Source organism: Notothenia rossii (genome assembly GCF_949606895.1).
Source record: "Notothenia rossii genome assembly, chromosome: 1".
Lineage (NCBI taxonomy): Eukaryota > Metazoa > Chordata > Actinopteri > Perciformes > Nototheniidae > Notothenia > Notothenia rossii.
Window position 1 is genome coordinate 44,460,597 of NC_136912.1, and position 21,295 is coordinate 44,481,891.

The 21,295-nt window shown below is 43.1% G+C and overlaps 2 protein-coding genes across 2 annotated transcripts in view; one reads left to right on the forward strand and one right to left on the reverse strand.

The window, feature by feature from the left end:
* LOC307022024 (uncharacterized protein) overlaps positions 1 to 21,295 on the forward strand; it is a 260,282-nt gene that overhangs the window by 174,100 nt on the left and 64,887 nt on the right. The window lies entirely within an intron of this gene.
* LOC307046396 (sodium/potassium/calcium exchanger 3-like) overlaps positions 1 to 21,295 on the reverse strand; it is a 104,428-nt gene that overhangs the window by 79,465 nt on the left and 3,668 nt on the right. The window contains exon 2 of the mRNA XM_079692790.1: positions 8,990 to 9,118. Coding sequence (XP_079548916.1) covers positions 8,990 to 9,118 — 129 coding nt within the window. The remainder of the gene's footprint in view (positions 1 to 8,989; positions 9,119 to 21,295) is intronic.

Below are 21,295 nucleotides of genomic sequence, written 5' to 3' on the forward strand. Positions count from 1 at the left end.
ACGCACGTTCAGCCAATGTGTGGCCACATCGCTCCAGCCAATGCGCGCCCATGGCATGAGAGTTTTCTTTTATCTGGACGACCTCATAGTCATGGCAAGGTCCAGGGAACGTGCAATGTGTTGCACAGCCCAATTGATCCTACACCTAACCAAGTTGGGCTTTGCGATCAATTGGAAGAAGAGCACCCCCATACCTCACCAACAGGCGTTGTATTTGGGAGTGGTGCTCGAAGCAGGCGTGCTACGCGCCACCCGGTCAGAGAGCAGACGCGCGTCCCTGCTTCGGGCGGTTCGCAGGCTGCGACAGGGGGCAACGGTGACAGCTTTGACTATCATGCAGACTCTGGGTCTCATGGCGGCTGCTCACGTTGTGGTCCCGCTCGGGTTACTGCATATGCGCCGCCTGCAGAGGTGATTCTCCAGCCTGTGTTTAGATCCCAAGAGGCTCAAATGGCATCTGGTGACCATCCCCCCCTCAATGGAGGGCAAACTCCGGATCACATCCGGAGGGGGTCTCCACTGGGATGGGTGACCTTCTACATCACAGTGTTCACGGACGCGTCCAGAACAGGATGGGGAGTACTTGGGGGTGGACGCGTTCGCACACGAGCCATGGCCAAGAAAGCTGCTCTACGCCTTTCATCCTAGTAGCGCCGGATCGCGTTGGGGCGCCGTGGTACTCAGAGATGACACAGATGAAAGTGGGCCAGCCCTGGGCACTCCCCCATTTCTGGGGGGTGATGTCTCAAGAGGCAGGTGCAATCGGGGCGTTACCCACTCTGGGCCAACCTCTCCAGGCTTGGCTCCTGAGAAGGACAGGCTGAGACAGGGTGGATTGTCTGACAGTGTTATTCAGCCTATCCAGGCAGCTAGAGCGGGTTCCACCACAGCCTGTTACAGGCCAAAGTGGCTGGGATTGCAACGATGGTGTGAGGAGCGGATAATAGAGCCTCTATCTTGTGAGTTGGGCTCTATTTTGTCCTACTTACAGTTACTGGTGGACAGAGGGCTTGCTCATTCCACAGTGAAAGTGAAAGTATGCAGCAGCCATCTCGTCCTGCCATGAGGGATTTGACGGCAGGTCAGTCTTTAGTCAGCCACTAATATCACATTTTTTACAAGGGGTCAGGAGGCTGCGCCCAGTGGTGCACACCTCCGCCCCGCAGTGGGACCTGCCGCTGGTGCTCGAGGCTCTGGTCTCATAACCATTTGAGACTCTGGAGGCCTCCTCCCTGAAAGCACTGTTGTGGAAGACAGCATTGCTACTTGCCTTAACGTCAGCCAAGAGAGTGTCCGAGTTAACCGCTCTATCGGTGCACCTGAGTAGCTTGTTGATCCAGGGTGACCGGAGCGGGGCGACACTCAGACCGAACCCCTCCTTTGTGCCCAAGAGCCTAAGGAGTGCGTTCAGGTCGAGGGCTATTCAGTTGGGGGGCTTTAATCTTCCACCCCATAGTGGGGCTAGGGAGGCTAGATTGCACCTCCTCTGCCCGGTGCGTGTGCTAGCATGTTATGTAGAGCGCACGGCTGCCCTTAGACGCACTGAACAGCTGTTTGTGTGCTTCGGGGGCGGGGTGACTGGGAAAGCCCTTTCCAAGAAACGCCTGGCAGGATGGCTCTGCGAGTGTATCTCACATACCTTCGGACAGGCGGGGAGAGCCTTCCCCACGGGGGTCCGTGCACACTCTACACGGGCTGTGGCTGTGTCAACAGCCTTATTTACCGGCGTGAGTGTGGAGGACATATGCACAGCGGCATCTTGGTCAACGCCAGGCCCCTTCATAAAGTTTTATCTCTTGGACATGTCTGGCTCTTTTTCATTGTCTGTGCTTGCTGGGGCAACACAGGACTGGTGAGGAGGGAGAGGGGGGCTGTGGGTCAGTGGGCATCTGACCCCCTCCCCGGGCGTAATGCGCTTATGTTTTTTTCTGGGCCCCGATCCCGGGGGACGTGGCGCGCACTGGCCCCATAGGGGCTGGAGGACTCTTTCCCCCTGCTTTGGGGCAGGAGGGGAGAGCCCTCCACATTATAGTCCATGCACACTCTTCACAGGGTAAGCATTTCTGAGTGTGGGGGACATGGGGCACTTGGGCTCTCCCCGTGCTCCTTAGGGACTTGGGTGAGGTGGTGCATAGTGAGCCCATACAGGGCTGGGGACTCTCTCCGTCCGCCTACGGGCGGAGGGTGAGAGCCCTCAGCGCTGTTTGCCGAGCACACTTTACGCGAGGTAAGCACGTCAGAGTGTGCTCTGTCAGCCGCAGCCCCAACTTCTCCACCGAGGGAGAGGTGAGTGAGGCGCAGCGGCTGCTAACCAGAAAGCCGGTCAGGGACAGTGAGGTGGAACGGTGTTGTTGGACGACAGCGCGTGTATACATTGGGGCTGTGAGAGATATAACGAGGGGTTACGTATGGTAACCCTTGTTATATAAGCACAGGCGGAGCCCTCTAATCGGGGCACTGTCTGTCCTATGCTGCTCGCTGAAGAGAAGTGTGGGATGACAGTCAGGAGACGAGTCCTGCTTTTATACGGTGGGATGCACGCGCATTGAGGTAGGCCCGCCCCGGGGCCCGGCTACGTCTATAGAAGTTTCAGTGGATGAATGCTTGCATGATATGATCAAGGGGTAGAGTCCAGTAGAAGGCTCCGCCTGTGCTTATATAACAAGGGTTACCATACGTAACCCCTCGTTTCACTCAATCTAATTACTTTAAATGTGAGCTAGTCTACCACAAACCTAACGACAACATCAACCAATGAGATCAGAGCTGTCCTAACGGCACAAGCTATCAGGCGAGGTAACCATAGAAACAAAACGTAACTAGCTGTCTTGATCGCAAGGCTGTGCGTCCAACCTGGGAGTAAGCAAAGAGCAAATGGCGTACCATGTAAATACAGCTTAATACAGAGAGCAGCTCTCTTTAGCTGAATGCTTCAGGTCAGTTACAGGAGTTACTTCCTCCAGCTGTTCATCCATCAGTTCTGTTTGCATGTAACTTCTCTTTCTTCAGCTGTTTGCATGCCTCGGGTCAAACTGCCTGGTCTACCATTTGAGAACTATCGGCTTCTTTCCTGTAAAGAGCATATCCTCATAAGGCATTCATACTGATTTAAATATTCATATCCTTAAAGCACACCTTACCAGCTGCTTCCTGCACCATTCATGTGCTACTTTGTACAGTACGTGTTGGCTGGCTTAGTCATGCAAAGGCAGAGGAAGGAATTGCCTTCACAGAATATTTCAAACATAATTGAATTCTTTGCTCACGCTATCAAACTCATATGGACTTCGATTACAGATGTACAATCAAGGCTGCCCCATTACAAAAAGACTTGAAAACAATGTCCTCTTAACTAGAGAGAAAATACCTCATTATAGCAGCCCCATTATCGCAATAAGGATGTTTTTGTCTTTTTACATATAGCCAACGAGTAAAGAGAAGCTTGTTAAAGTAGCTGAAATACGATACAGATCATTTGGTTTAAAACAAAGACTAAATGCAAAGAGTGATTGACAATAAGCCGATGATCAAATGTGGCTAAGAATGTAATGAAAAGCTCTTAAGAGTCTTGCCAACAACCTTTGGTACATTTCTATCCACCTCATATCCTGTCTATTAGTTTACTAAAAAGTATAAAATGCCAAAAAATGCCTGCAACCAAGTTCAACGGTACACTCAGCATGCTGTTCAGAACAATATTGTGTGCAGGAGCCTTTATGTCCTCCCAAAAATCCTTGGAACACAACCGCAGAGCAGGATGATTGGCACCCAGGAAGCAGCCTGCCCAAAGTCAGAGCAGCAGGATGAATCTTTAAAAGTGTGTTGTGCCACTTCTTCTGCTGGCAAACCAGCCGGGCTCCATTATTCAGCAGGGGAACTAAGCATTTCCTCCTTATGTGGGAAGACTTGGGAGAGAGACAGACTATACATGAGTGGAGTAAGAAAAGGAAAACAACATCAGAAAACTGTTGGATAAATGTTAGAAAAGAGGAAGAGGGAGTGAGGCAGGGAAACAGCAGGATCTGATGAGCAGAGGACTCCCCGCTCACTGAGCTAATTGCCGTGATGGATCGGGCTTATTCCCCTGAGCACGGGGCTCCTGCAACAACGCAATGACTCTGCCAATCTGCAAATGCTAATACAGTTGTTGTTGTTGTTGTTGTTGTTGTTGTTGGGAAGGCAGCAGCAGCCCACTCAGAGCTAATATTGTAATACGGCAGAATTGATTTCTCAGAGGAAATCATTGCGGGAGCACCCTGGGTCAATGTTGCAGTTGATTAGTAGAGGTATCTTGTCGAGGTTTTAGGGAGTGATCATTTTATTCTGATTTGATTAATTCATCAGCTGGTTATTATGGCTTGGTTTCTTGCCTCTGGCACATGGGGATGAAGCTGCCCACGTGAAGCCATAGAATCTGAACAAACACTCACACAGGATGCCCTCCTACTCGCTGCAGAAAGCAGGCACCCTCGCATTAATCAATACTCTCCTTAACGAGGCTCCCCTCCCAGCGCTTCAATGTGCAGACCCACGCAGGCGCACACACAGCACATTTCTCACAGGGAAGCCCTGATGAAGTCACAGCAGCCTCCTGTCCTAAAATGGAGTGTTGCGTAGGAGCAGAGCGGTGCTGAGAGGATGTTTCATAACGGAGGAGGACAGCCTCCGGGGGGAGACCCCTAGAGAGCAAGTCACGTGGTCGGGGTACGCACACCTAATCACACAGCCAATGCTAATGTACACAGAGCGGCTCAGAGGGGTACATTCACCACCTGTGCTTGGAAATATGTTTGAAAGAGGAGCTGGAAGCAAACGCTACAGTCTGTCACAATCCTGTCATGACTGCATTTTACAATGAAATAAAGAAAAGAATAAGAAATAGAATAGAATATAATTTGTAGTAAATATAAATAGTATAAATTATTTAATTTATGTTTACATTTTCAATGAAAGATAAAATAACACAAAACACAATAAGATATGTATATGAATATATCAAATTAAAGTAAAAAAAAAGTATTTATATAAAAATTTGAATTTAAAGTGAAATGGGCAATAAAAGACAAAATAACAAAAATAGAATGAAAATATCTATATAAACATAATGTGCAAAAAAGATTTAAATTTTTTTTTTTTTAGATATTTATATATTTTATTATACATAAGACTTTAATGTAACATTTCCAAAAAAAGATAAAATACAGTAAGGAAGATATACTTATATAGACACAAGAAGTTAAGGTAGGAATGTGCAATATGAAATGTATATTATTTAAAATAGGGGAAAGAAGGATTTTCTGACACTTGCTCCATTTAAGAATGGGAAAAAAAACAATGTCCAATCAAATGTTAATATAATAAACATAGAAGTAAAAATTTGCACATTGTATTACAATATACAAGATGTATATTACAATATATACTTACTATACTTTGGTGTGTACCTCATAATAAGATATTATGCTGAATTGCACAGTGTATAATGGAGGAAGTAGAAAGTGTGTGCTGTGTGTGTATGTGCATGGCCGCGTGTTAGAAAGAGCATTTGCTCGGCTTTACTTCAGATAAAAGCTACAGGATGACTGATCTCCTCTTCAAAGTGGGCCATCAAATGTGTCCTCGCAACATCAATTTGAGCTTCATCAAAATTCCTGAATTCCGTAATAAAAGAAAGGTCAAGAGCAAGAGAGGTCTCTTTTAGTGGAAGATTACTTGTATTCACCTTCCTTTCTACACCTACACACACTAACAAGGTCACACACACAACCACACGTATGAGCTCACATTTCTGTGATAATGGTTGAGAATGGAAGGGGGGGACTAAATAAGAAGTGTGAAATCCATCTTAATTAAAATCAGTGAGGAAGACATAATGACGGGTATGATGGCTTGTTTCATGTGTTGCTCGAAGGGGAAAATTAGCTAATGAGGGCCTTTCTCTCGCTCTCTGACTTCCGACTGTCTCTCTCCGTCATCTTCCCAGCTCTTGATCAGCTGGCCTTTAATTTCAGGCAACAATCAGCCTCTGCCGCGCCGCTTCCTCCCAGAACACACAGCTCTCTTTGGATTGCCTCCTCATCAGGCTTGTGCTGTACTGCTCAGCGGAGACACACACAAACGCAAACTGGTCGTGAAGAAATCTTGAACAAACCTTGTATTGTAACCAATTTCTTATTTTTTAATATGCAAGTCTAATCTCTATACTTTATCTGCACTTAAATCCTTCTCAAATAAAGAAGTTCTGATTCTGATGTAAATGGTTTGCAAAGGATAAAATCCCCCCGAAAACACCTCCATTGGACTCCTTTGTTTACCTCTGTAACATATTGACATCAGTTTGTAACACTCACACTTCTATTGGCTAGCGCTCCAACACATTGTACTTGATAGGCTAGGGGGCCAGACATCTCTAAGCGGTTGACCAATCACAACAGAGCCTGCCAGCTAACCAATCAGAGCAGACTGGGCTCTGGTTTCAGACAGAGGGTGAAAAGAGGTGCTGCAGCACAGGCAGTATGAGAAAAATAAAGAGCTTATTGAACATTAAAGCATGGAGACATGTCCCAGTAGAGGGACTAGATACTGATATGATATGAACCTGAAAATGAGCATAACATTTCCTCTTTAACATAACCTACAAAATGCTTCTGCTCTCACTTTACAACACATGAGTTCTGCTTTGACATCCGTCCGGTCACACATAGATCACACTTTAAAACATGCAGATTCCTCCCTTTAAAAGCTTTACTGAAGAATGAGTCACTAACATTTGCACACTGGCACATTTAATGGGTCTCATTCAGGGGCGGACTGGCCATTGGGAATACCGGGAGTTTTCCCGGTGGGCCGGTGCTGTGCGTGGGCCGGAGGGCCAAAAAAAAAAAAATGTAAAAGAAAAAAAAATTCTTTGCCTAAATCCTTCCGGCCCACATTTATAAGTGTTCCGGCCACTCCCTTTTTTGTTTTTTTTAGCTTACCTAAATCCTACCGGCCCACATTTGTAAGTGTTCCGGCCATTCCCTGGAGGGGTGTGGCCCACACCCCACTGGGCTTGGCCGTTTTGATAGGCTACCTGTGTTCTATCTATCAGATAGTTTCACTTTCACACATTAGGCCCGTAGCAGCTGTCACTGCGCAGTGAACGATCAGGAGTGAGTGACTGAGAGACCTAGCTAGCAGTTGCTTACAGATGGATAAACAAGCTCCAAAGCGTAAAGGCGTTTTTCTATAGTTTGTGTATACAGTATTGTAGCGAGCCCTGGGTTCAGAGGGAGGGGCTTGCATGGGGGGTTGGCAGGGAAACGGGGTTCAGCGGGAGCGGCTGTACCCGGAGGATAGAAAAGGAGGAAGTGCCGTCTGACTCAGAGGTCGCGCGGCTGTGGAGAAGAACGTGTTGCCCACATTCTGTTACTGAGTTTAGGCTAATTAGCTAACAGGTTTATTGTTTTGGGTGCAGTCACTTTTGCCTCCACTTGCTGTTCAAATAAATGTTGAAAGAAAAAGTAAATCTGTTTACAGTTCTGTTTCATATGGGTGTTGAGAGATGTATCCATAGATTTAGTCCCTAATTTTGCTCTCAAAGTGCACCAGATTGATGCATTTAACTTCAACATTTAAAAGAAATCTTCCCGGGGGAGCATGCCCCAGCACCCCCCTAGAGGAGGTGAGGTCCACCACCTGCCCATCCCCTGTTAAATTATCTCACCCACATTGAGGATGCTTCCTACGCCCATGTTTTATTCCATGCGTCAAGTCAGGCAAATTGGGTCCAAATGTTATTGCATCCATGATCTGTTAACATTAAAATCAATAAATATATGCTGTAACTATTTGCTCTAGGCAATTCAATGGCTCAGGAAATTTGATTACTATATGAATAATGGTACAAAATAACATAAAATGCATAGGGTTTTTTGTTAAGTAACATACTTTCGTCGCCGGCCGGCCGATACATGCCGCGCATTAAGTGGGCCTGTCTGTCAATTAATCCCCGGGCCACTTTTTCCTCCCAGTCCGCCCCTGGTCTCATACTAGGGACAGGAGCAGAAATCACCGGTAATGGAAGCTTTTTTTAGCTAAAAACGTTGCTGTCCTCCAGAGGGTGACATGAGCCGAAACCACCAGGGTACGAGTTTTAAATTTAGCCCGGGAGGAGGAACTGTATAATAAGCAGGATAAGAGAATAAGTTGCACTGTGACCTTGGCTCCCTTTATCGATGACAGTGGCAACCTTGGGAAGGAGATTGATGACGCCCATTTTGCTTAATGAGCTGACGAAAAGAGGAGGGGGGGGTTGTCTCTTGCTCAAGGTACAAGAGACAAATGTCAGTGTGGTGTGCAGTGCAGCATCCTCGCTGCGACCTACCTTGTACACATTAATTATATCCGGAGAGAACATGAAATCTCCTTTTACTCTAAAAATAGCAGCAGATAAGCGAGTCCATGCATACATAAGGAAATATCCATGAGAAGAGATCTTTTATATGACTTCATAAAGTCACCGAGATGTGTCAATGTGTTGACTTTACAAACCTCGAAAAATGCCTTCAGCTGCATCCTCACATCCTGAGTGCCTCAAACTGAAGTTGATGATAAGATAAAAAGGTCGCTATGGAAACAAGATTTTTTTCTGAAATGTGGTCACCATGGGGGAAAAATGGGAGGGAAACACGGAGGAAAGCAATGGGGGAGATGGTGAGGTAAAGCTTGGTGGAGGAAGTGAGAATAAAATCTGCAAGATTCTCAAAAAAAACAGTGAGGGAGAGCGAGTGTGAAACCGCTGAGGCAGCTGGATGTCTCCGCCTGCTGTAGCCTGCGCTCATGGGAAAACATATCACATCACACATCACATTAGGGAAGCGAATAAGGGGTACAAGAAAAGTAAAGAGAGAACATGCTTTTCATCTCCCTTTTTTATGTTCTTGAGGGAGGGTGTGGGGGTGGGGGGGCACTTGTGTGTCCTCTCTCTTTCATCCCGCCTCAGTCTTACCTGGAGCAGTGCAGTTCTTAGATCCTTCACTCTCAATTTCCTCCAGGCTGCTGTTCTCCACTTCCTGCAGAAGCCTCCTCCCTCCCCATCTCTCCTGGCCCTCGCTGCTGGGGCTAGAGACGTGGAAACCTGCAGGAGGTTTGCCACAGTGAAAAGTCAACTTCTAAAATAGATTCAAGGGCGTTTCGGTGTGGCTAAAACCTTCAGATTGACGTTTTTAAATACACAAAAGATGTAAAGATTCTTCATTTGAGCACTGATTAAAAAACAGATTTTCTCATAGACTTTGAACACACATGCATACAAAACACCAGTTGTATCAGAAACTGTAGTAATGGTGCAATAAAAAGAATCGTACAAGTGCAATACTCATTACACTGCAAAATGACAGTAAAAATCTACACTGTAAATAGTAAGAGTAAAACATTTTTACGAAAACACCAAGTCGTGCATTGTTCATAATTTAAATACAAAACGATACAAACAGGAACATGTGTACTTCTGAGCATGGAAAATCATAAACGGAGTTAAGCCACTGCTAAAAAAGAACACCCTCGATACACAGTATCAGTAATTACAGGCCAATTTCAAATTTACCATTTTAAAGCAAAATAATTGCAAAGGTTGTCTACCTTCAACTTAACCGTTTTTTTTACCTCCAATAACATTTTAGACACCTTCCAATCTGGTTTTAGGTCTCGTCATAGCACAGAGACGGTTTTATTAAAGATTTTAAATGACATTCATTGTAATACCGACTGTGGGAAATCCACAGTTTTAGTTCTATTAGACCTCAGTGCGGCGTTTGACACCGTAGATCACAACATTTTAATAGAAAGACTAGAGAAATGGGTGGGTCTGTCTGGCACTTTCCTAAAATGGTTTACATCCTATGTTGAAAACCGAGAGTATTTTGTTTCAATTGGTAACTATACATCGGACAAAACCAAAATGACATGTGGAGTTCCCCAGGGGTCGATCCTCGGGCCCCTTCTATTCAATCTGTACATGCTGTCACTTGCTCAAATAATTAGAAATAACAACATTTCTTATCATAATTACGCGGATGACACCCAAATCTACATATCACTTTCCATAGATGAATACGGTCCTACTGATTTATTGATCACATGTCTAAAACAAATACATGACTGGATGTGCCGTAATTTCTTACAGCTCAACACAAATAAAAACGAAGTAATTGTTTTTGAAACCAAAGAAGAAAGAATTAAAGTCTCTGCACACCTGGAATCACTATTACTCGAACCGAAAAGTCAAGCAAGAAACTTAGGTATAATTTTAGACTCTGACCTCAATTTTAACAGCCAAATCAGGGCAATCAACAGATCAGCCTACTACCATCTAAAAAATATCTCGCGTATTAAAGACCTTATGTCCAAGCAAGACCTTGAAAAACTTGTCCATGCATTTGTTTTTAGCAAGCTTGACTACTGTAACAGCATCTTCACAGGCCTCACAAAAAAATCACTCCGTAAACTCCAACTAATTCAAAATGCTGCTGCCAGAGTCTTAACCCGGAGAAAGAAAACAGATCACATCACTCCAGTGCTGAGATCGCTGCATTGGCTTCCAGTTAGTGAGAGAATTGACTTTAAGATTTTAGTGCACACATATAAAGCACTAAACTAGCTAGGACCCAAATATATCAAGGACCTCCTTCAGTGGTACGAACCCAGCAGACCCCTTAGGTCTTCAGGCGCAGGCCAGCTCACTGTTCCATTTGTGAGATCAAAGCGTGGGAAAGCAGCCTTCTGCATCTATGCTCCTAATGCATGGAACAAACTCCCAGAACATCTGAGAATGGCTAGCACTTTAGAATAATTTAAAACAGATCTAAAAACATTTCTTTTTTAAATGTATTTTCAAATTTAAATGTTCTAATTTTTGAACTATTAGACATGGTTTTCTTTCTTTTAATTAATTATTTTATGTATTTTGTATTTCTTCTCAATGTATTGTGTTTTCTGTTTGATCCTGTAAAGCACTTTGAATTGCATCACTGTATGAATTGTATACTATACAAATAAATTGCCTTGCCTTGCCTAAAAGAGGCTAATGTGAAATGCTGATTTTTCAAATGGAATTTGGGATAAACCTGTATAAGCAGAAGCATTATGTGAGCTTTTCAAATAAATTGTTAGTCTATAAAATGTCAGCAAAAAAAGAAATTCTACTTTTCAAATTTCAGGGTTTTGTCTTTTTTTTCGCCATATTCCAAACATATTTAGTTTTCTTTCAATAATATTTGTAACACTTGAAAAGTTCAAACTAAGAAATGTTTGTCATCTTTGTTTGAAGATGTAACTAAGGGATTGAATTAATTTGATTGCAAATTAATTTTTCTGTTGATTAGCTCATTTGTTCGTTAACTACATCCGGTGCCAACTTTCAGTAAATGTATGAGGACACAATCCCTTCTCAAGGTAAGACACAGATTATAACGCACATCATTTTTTTGGGTTTAAATGAATGATTATTTTTTAGTTGAAGAGTTTGAACATTTCGAACCTAGATATTGGACTTAATGACACCAGGGAATGTTTGCCTTTTTTTCTTTGATAAACAATTTATCAATCACAAATTGCATTTCTCTGTCAATCAAGTTACTGATCAATTGTTTGAGCTAAAGTGTATTTTAGCACAGCAACATATAACTAAGTACATTTTACTATCATTAATCTCTATTAATGATAGTAAAATGCAGTGTTGACATTATTTTTAGGCTGAACCGGAAGTTGACATAGCAATGGCTCCCTCCTCACAAAGCAACGGGATGCCCATCATCACCGCTAAGCTAAAGGCGGCTAATGTTTGGCATTTAGCCGTCTAATTTGGCCACATGTTAGCAGCCACAATTTTAATGCCACATGGAAGCTTCGGACATTCACGAGTGTGGTATTTAATAGACCTCATTTCAGGTACCAAAACCGTGTTCCAAGAAACATTGACTTTAAGAGGAGGAAACTGGAAGAGGTGAAATGCTAGGTTTGTTATGCTAGTAACAGCTAACATAGTATAACTAGCTACAGAGGTGCAGGGCTAACTTATTTCTCTGTTCAAAGACTCATTCCTGAACCAGTCTATTGGACCTTTTCCTCTGTATAAGTTATATGCAAGTGTTGCAGGTAGAGAAGTGTGTGTCAAGCAGTTTGTTGTATTTTTCATGCACACGGTTGTCTTCTCTGGCACATTAAACTTTGATTCTTTATGTAATAGAAGTGAACAGCTGCAGGAGTGCACCACAGATGTGTCATTTCGGTGTACCCCCCCTCCACCCCCTCCTAATTCATACATTGAAGGGGGAATTTCATGATTTTTTCCAAAACAAAATCCTCTTGTGGGGGCGGAGCGCTCTAAGTGGGGGGGTCCCCCTGTGGCTACATCTGCACATTCTTCGAGTAAGCAGCAACACCAATGAATTCATTTCATACTTCAGAGAGCCCAGCAGGAGCACGGCGGCCTTTTTCACCCTGCCAACCACAAGTCTGGCAGAAGAGAAACAGAATTAAAAAGCCCAGTTATTCAATGGTCCTCAGGGCATGGCTGAACTTCTCACCTGGCCTCACCTTTACTACCACACACACAGCAGCAGGAAGGTTTGCGTGCCAGCGCTCTACTTCTCCCTCCCTCCTTCCCTTCCATCTTCCGCTATCTTGCACATGAAGAAGAGGAGTGTAGGAATGATTAATGCACCCTGCAAGGAGGCGTTGAGTGCTTCGCAACACAAAGCTCAATTTACCCTGAACTTCATTAAGCGCATCATAAATAATCAACTTTAATTTATATTCCGGCAAAGCTGATTAAGAGTTAACAAGAACACAATGAGGACAAGGGAAATGCATTAAACGCTGCAGTGTCATCCCTCGTTCCACTCTAATGTTGGGCACATGCAGAGAGCAGCACTGTTGCACTTCCATGTAACCAGGATACGCAGTGAGGAGGAAAGAAGGGGGGGGGGAAATCGAGTCCCACTGATGATGCACAAATCATGAGTGTATGAATATTCATGCAGGCCTTCTGTCCATAGAAAGTGATAAATACATCTCACTTTGGCTCACGCTGACTCAAAGTGAGATGAGATAAAGGCAGAGAGAGATAAAAGAGAAAGCGATGAGAGAAGTCAAAGGGTGCAGATGTTCGCTGTGAGGAAGGACTGCATTTATCACGGTATCATCTGATTGCACTTGGATGCTTTGGCAATACTAATCATGTCAGAACAGCAGGGACATCAAGTTGGAAAGAGACACTTTTTGCTAGTGTGCAACTATTTGCAGTAACCTGTAGGTCTGGAATACCCTGGGGCTCATTGCCCTGATTTCACAGCTCTGCAGCTGGAACACCTGAACATACAGCAGTCTTAGCACCCAACCCCAAACGAATTAGTTCCGCATAGTTAAAGTGTGCACCTTTAGGACAGTATGGCAGGGCAAGGTAAGGCAAGTTTATTTATATAGCACTTTTAAGGCAAGGCAATTCAAAGTGTTTTACAAAAAATGAAAGACATCAAGAAAATGGCATTTAAAATCAGTCTATACACGAATGTCAATGTCTGTTTAGAAGCATTATAGTCTAACCTGTGCGTTTGGGGACACACAAATGGCGGCTAACTGGAGAATTTTTACTGAGCCAAACATATACGGGGCATTCTACCAAATTAGTACAAAGTGCGGTCCCACAACAAGAAAAACTGTTTCACAAAACAATTACGTATTCAGACATAGATATTTACTAAGAATATGTTATGGTCTATTTACGGTGGCCGGCAGGTGCAAATGCGGAACAACGGCCAAAAACCCATACATAAGCAGGAATAAACTGCAAATAATTAAATGAAAAACAAACAAATCCTGAAAACAAATGCAACAAAAAAACGATGCATTCACAGAAATTATGCAAACTAAATACAACACAAAAACCCCGAAAATAAACGCAACAGAAAAACGCTGCAAATACAAAAACGATATGCAAAGTCAAAAACACATAGCCTCCAATCACAGTGGGTAACATTGCCAGGAAGCAGAAAAAATATACTTTAATACATTTCCAAATGACCCACAACATCTGACATCTTAGTGGAGACGATACAAAAAACACCCACAAATATTTTTCAAAGATCAGATATTGTTTCTTGCATCCATTTCAAATGTTTACAAGGATTGTGCAGGAGTATTACAAAAGTGCTGTTGTCAGTTTAGAACCCAATGTATTGAAAAAAAAAAACAGGAAGAGGATCGACATCCTTTTGTAAATATGACTGTCATGCATATATTATGTATTTGAAAGTAATTATTCAACTGTCTTCTCACTGCAGCAACTACACAAATGTGTATGCACTTATCATTATTGAATGGAGCAAACTGCAGAGCAAACGTATTAATTGTTACTATTACCACTTGATTTCTCTATTCTATACTGTACATCTTATTACTAGCTTCATCATTTAATATTTCAATACATCACTTTGTCTTTCCCAGCACAGAATACCTGACTGCGGCACACATTGTTGCAAAACTCTCTGCAAAAAGAACAAATACCTCTTGCAGCGGTTCAATATTAATAGAGCCAATGTGTGGGATGGAGCAATCCGCGGCTTCAAAAGTGCCTCATTCGACCCCTCTCATGAGATGTCAGTTAAGTTCACTGATGATGAGGGACAAACTGAGGATGGAGTGGACACTGGTGGTCCCAAGCTTGAGTTCCTGACCCTCCTTATGGAATGCCTGAGAATGCGAAGAAAGCATCATGGCATAGCAACTGTTTGTGCCCCATTGCGGTGTGACTTTCCCAGCCGCTCACTGTCTCAAAATCTGATTCTAAATGTATAATGTTCTCTATAAAGATAGAACTAATACACAATTATGAATGTATAATATAAGCTGTTTTGTGTATTTAATGCATTGGTCTACAATTTAATGATGGCTTCTACATATTTCACATAAACAGACAATGAAAAAATGTGTCCTTCATCTGCAATTAGTATTTTAAACAGAGTAGTGTGTTGAATCCTTATTTCTCGCATTTGAAACAGAAACAATAAAAAAAGTGAACTTACTGTTGTGTTCAACTTCTGCCAAAAACTGTACATTTTTGCCACAGGAGCCACAGAACACTTGAACTGTCCCCAGATGTTGGCCACAGAAAGGACAAAACATGGCGGCCTGAAAAGACATACATTGATGTAGTAAATCCATTTAATCAAGTCAATCAAAAACACATAGTCTAAATAGTGGTGAGCTAAATAAATAGAAAGATACATCATGTTTACTGTTGAATCTGTGTGTTGTCTCTCTCTCCTTGAATGTCTTCTCTATATTTGTTCTTGAGCATGTCTAATGCAAACTACACTCCTCTCATTACTTTGTCCCTCTTCGCATTTGATCACTTCTCCGCCACATAGTTACATATAATAGTATTGCTAAAGCTCTGTATAGTTGCGACATCTATACACAAATACATACATATAAACAAACTGATAAGAATGTCTCTCTCTCTTCAAATGTTTCTGCGGTACTCACTATGGCCCGTGTTATTTACCTGCACTCGATTTGTCATCTCTTTTAACGATGTTCTTTCCTCACTTTATCTTCTCTTCACGTGAAGCTCTCCTCTCCTCAGCTGGTGTAGTAGTTACTGTAGGCACGCTAACGCTAGCTGCGTAAATATGACGCTCTTTTAATAAAAAGGGAGGTGTGTGGCGCAGTGGATAGAGCCTTGGTGTTGGGATCAGGGGGTCGCAGGTTCAAACCCCACTGCAATCAGCATGTCGTTGTGTCCCTGAGACACTTCACCCCCAATTGCTCCTTTCGGGATTTTCCACAGCATTGTGTATGGAAGTCAACAAGTGACATGTAATGTAATAAAAACAAAACAAAACGTACCTTCTTATATATCGACTTTGTCCACTTCAATCCACTTTGTTTCCTCCGGCTTCAATTTGCAGCCCTCTCGTTCGTTCTTTCTATGTCTGTCTGATCAGACATCCATCTGTTCCACGTAGCGCGCCCCCTAGAGGCCTGGAGCACGGTGTAGTTTTTGGGTTTGTATGTGTTTTGGGGTTTGTATGTGTTTTTGTATTTGCAGCGTTTTTCTGTTGTGTTTGTTTTCAGGGTTTGTTTGGTTTTCATTTCATTATTTGCAGCTGTTTCCTGCTTATGTATGCGTTTTTGGCCACTGCTCCACGTTTGCACCTGCCGGCCACCGTATATATTTAAAGATAAGGCATTGAATTAGATAGTGATAAGCTTAATATATACAAACACATCATTTATGGGGTACTTTCCAGTGGCGGCTGGTGGAAAATATTTTTGGTGGGGCTATGGAAATGGTGACAAAACCATACTAGGGCATTTAAAATCAGGAGACTAAATACGAACATTGTGTGTGTGTGTGTGTGTGTGTGTGTGTGTGTGTGTGTGTGTGTGTGTGTGTGTCATACTTGCCAACCCTCCCGATTTTCGCTCCCGATTTCTGACAAAATCAGATTTACTCACCACTGTTTCCACTCGGACTTTAATACAGCTACACCATTGTTTGGTTTCCATGGTAGCGTGTCTCTTTAGCAGCGCACGCAACTCAAAGTCTGAGAGGGTGAGGAAGATGAAAACTGAACAAGAATCGACCACTCGACCCTCTGATCACTCCTTTCCTGTAAAATACAGGTCCAGCCCAAATATATGCTCCATGGTGCCACAGGCATTGCCCTTACAACTACAATAAGCATGCAAATGTTAATCTACAGCTCCGGCGATCCACTAGCACTGGAGTCTACACCTGCAGAAGCAGCCATCCCCTACTGTAGCGTCACCTTGGATACGAGTCTAAACAACTCACAGGTCAGGGCGCTGAAAGGGCGCCCTTTGAGCATCAGATCTGCCGACGCTGATTGGCTGAAATTATGTTTCGGCGGCATAGTTTACAGATAGCAACAGTCAGCTTGTTGGCTGCAGCTGCTCTGGCTGAGGGCTCCTTTCTACCGCCCGGACGAGAGAGGGTAATGATACACGCCAGGCAGGAAACATGTGACTTATCAGTAACTTTAGACATCGTAAAACAATTTTAAACGAGATTTTATTGTAGATTATACATTTTACTGATACCAACTATATCATATTTACCTTGTTCTTTAAAAATACAAATACAAATAAAAAATATATATTTTTGGGAAATATATATTTTTATTTATTTTTTATTTTTAATGACAATCAAACATGTGGGAAGAGGGGGGGCGGCGCCCCTAGCGCCCCTATGGGCCGGCCGCCACTGGTACTTTCTATTGGGAAGTAGCTGTCCCCAACCCTGCATCTAAATTTCAATTTCTGTAAATAACACTTAAAACATTTTTATTTATTTTAGTTCAATGGTGTATTTAGAAGATCTTTATGATTCAAACAGAAGTTGGAATATTTAGGGCCCGAGCACGGAGCGCTAGGACCCAACGGCGTACTAGCACGAAGTGCGAGGAACCTATTGTTATCCTAGGTATTATTATTATCAGTCGCTATGTTTCCTATTTTTGAGGGCTTTAGGTTGCTCAAAAAGTTGTATAATTTTGCACGGAAGCCAGGACCGGTGAAAATTGCAACATTCTGGAGTCAATGGGTTCAAATTGTCCAACATGCTCGCTAGCGCCACCTATATGTAAATCATTTTTGAAAAATTTACAAAATCGCACCGTAACTCAGAATGACCTGACATTTTGCACACATGTCCGGGTGGACCTGCTTGGAACCCTAAGCTCTTCCTACTTTTTTTTAAATTAATATAATTTTTAAAACAGTGAAATGTTAACTTCAATTTCAATTTTCAGTGTTTCAACACCAAACTTAGTATACAGCATCGGTGGAGGGTCAGACACATTACCGTAGAAAATGAGTATGTTCAGACGATAAATATTGCCGCCATGAATCAAAACGCACTTTCAAAAAGGTGGGGCTTAGAAATAAATGCTCATAACTCATCAACAATCTATCCAAATATCACAGATTTTGGTGGATAGGTTCAGTCTGTCTTTGGGAATTGCCACAAAAAAGCACGTTCATTTTGGACAATACGGGGCGCCAAAAACACAACAAATGTATACCTCAAGAACGGATGGACGAATTATTATTTATTTGTTTAGACATACTCTGGGGGTGACTATGAACTGAGATTTAAAGTTTCGCATCAAATGCAGAATGTGGGCGTGGCCTATACATTTTTTTTAAATTGCGATAGCATAAAATGAGCTTGGGACGCAAAACTTGGGGCACACGTCACAGCCCACGACCTTTTCGAGAATGTAAAAAAAAAAGTAATTTTTCAAAAAAACTGCTCACTATCGCCCCCTATTGCGTGGTAGTCAAATGCAGTTTCTTAGAACTTCACGAATTTTGGCACAGACATTCCTCAAGGAATTGCGGACATATTTATAATTAGCTTCCATTAGCCCCGCCCCCGACAAAGTCGGCCATTTTGAAAAATGTGCGTTTTTCATGCATTTTAAGCATATTTTTGTTCAGCACCTATTGTGAAGCCAATTTTTGATAGCTCAATCGTGGAGTCGTAAGCCAACAGCGAATACACCATTTTTGACGATTTACATGTGGCAAATTACTCCAAACTACTCGCATATAGTTTTTCCAATATTCACGAAACGCTGTATACACATTGCTCTTACGAATATGGACATATTTCAAATTGCCTTCCATTAGCCCCGTCCCCCAAAAACTCGGCAATTTTCAAATATGTGCGTTTTTCATGCATTTTAAGCACATTTTTTCAAACTCCTCCTAGGGAAATGTTCGGAAAAATTCCAATCCAGGACAAGTTAAGCGCATATCCAATGTCATGCTACATTGACAAGGAATAGTCCTTCGCTCGATCGGGGGGCTCATAGGCTAACGGAGAATGTACAATTATTGACCATTTACAGTGCGGCAAAAAAGTATTTAGTCAGCCACCAATTGTGCAAGTTCTCCCACTTAAAAAGATGAGAGGGGCCTGTAATTTTCATCCTAGGTATACCTCAACTATGAGAGACAACATGAGAAAAATCCAGAAAATCACATTGTCTGATTTTATTTAGACAATTGCATATTAGGGTGGAAAATAACTATTTGGTCACCTACAAACAAACATGATTTCTGGCTCTCACAGGCCTGTAACTTCTTCTTTAAGAGCCTCCTCTGTCCTCCACTTGTTAACTGTATTAATGGCACCTGTTTGAACTTGTTATCAGTATAAAAGACACATGTCCACAACCTCAAAGAGTCACACTCCAAACTCCACTATGGCCAAGACCAAAGAGCTGTCAAAGGACACCAGAAACAAAATTGTAGACCTGCACCAGGCTGGGAAGACTGAATCTGCAATAGGTAAGCAGCTTGGTGTGAAGAAATCAACTGTGGGAGCAATTATTAGAAAATGGAAGACATACAAGACCACTGATAATCTCCCTCGATCTGGGGCTCCACGCAAGATCTCATCCCATGGGGTCAAAAATGATCACAAGAACGGTGAGCAAAAATCACGGGGGGAGGAGAAAGAATGCTGAGTTGCATCCAAAGAACACCATACCTACTGTGAAACATGGGGGTGGAAACATCATGCTTTGGGGCTGTTTTCCTGCAAAGGGACCAGGACGACTGATCCGTGTAAAGGAAAGAATGAATGGGGCCATGTATCGTGAGATTTTGAGTGACAACCTCCTTCCATCAGCAAGGGCATTGAAGATGAAACATGGCTGGGTCTTTCAGCATGACAATGATCCCAAACACACAGCCCGGGCAACGAAGGAGTGGCTTTGTAAGAAGCATTTCAAGGTCCTGGAGTGGCCTAGCCAGTCTCCAGATCTCAACCCCATAGAAAATCTTTGCAGGGAGTTGAAAGTCCGTGTTGCCCAGCGACAGCCCCAAAACATCACTGCTCTAGAGGAGATCTGCATGGAGGAATGGGCCAAAATACCAGCAACAGTGTGTGAAAACCTTGTGAAGACTTAAACGTTTGACCTCTGTCATTGCCAACAAAGGGTATATAACAAAGTATTGAGATGAACTTTTGTTATTGACCAAATACTTATTTTCCACCATAATTTGCAAATAAATTCTTTAAAAATCAGACAATGTGATTTTCTGGATTTTTTTTTCTCATTTTGTCTCTCATAGTTGAGGTATACCTAGGATGAAATTACAGGCCTCTCATCTTTTTAAGTGGGAGAACTTGCACAATTGGTGGCTGACTAAATACTTTTTTGCCCCACTGTATATGTCAGATAACCTACTGACACCTGCCTGTCTACCTGCCACGTCAACTCTCACACACACACAAACAGACACACAAACAGACACACAAACACACACACACACACACACACACCTGTACAACAAACACAAACAGTTTGCAGAGCTGTGCTTCGTTGACATAAATCCAGCCATGCGTCACGCCTCTTTTAAACATCACTGTTGGCTGAAATCGACTCCGGAGAATACATCAGTGTACCCTCGGTTATAGCTCCTCCAGAGAGACTCCTCTTTTCTCTAAATCAGTGGACCCTCGGTTATAGCTCTTCCAGAGAGACTCCTCTCTCCTCTACATCAGTGTACCCTCGGTTATAGCTCCTCCAGAGAGAATCCTCTCTCCTCTACATTCAGTGTAACCTCGGTTACGGCTCCATCAACGTAGTGTGGAGTTGCATTAGGTAACGCTGTGGTGGCTGTACTGCTCCAGCCGTCTCCTTTGTGTTTGTTTGTTTCCCCCTGTCTGTGTTGTTTGTGTGGCTGTCACTCCTGGCTCCCGGCTCAACCTCCACTCACGTGCTGCAATCAGCTGTGCACCCTCCCCGACTACACACCTGCTTTCCATCAAGCCATTTACAACGGCATATCAACGGAGGCTCCACAACCTTTCTCCGCCAGATCGTCAAGTATCAGCCGTATCTCGCGTCTCCCCTCCAGTAAACAGCGCCGTAAGACGTAGTGTGGAGTTGCAATTAGGTAACGCGAGATACGGCTGATACTTGCGCATTAGTTTCTCTTATGGATCAGTATCAACAGTCCTGCCAGTAACGTTACTATATTATCAATACTACTTTAGTTATAGCCTGATATATGATTGTTAACTTTACAATGTTGTGATGTGACTGACGTTAGCTAACATTAACTGTAGCTAACGCCGGTCACTGACTAACGGCCCGTCCACACAGCGGCGTGCGTTGAAGCTTCAACGCTTCTGCCCATTCACTTTGAATGGGGTGACGTCACGCTTTGCCGAACTGCATTGTGGGGAGCGTAGCTACGCGTTGATTGGCTG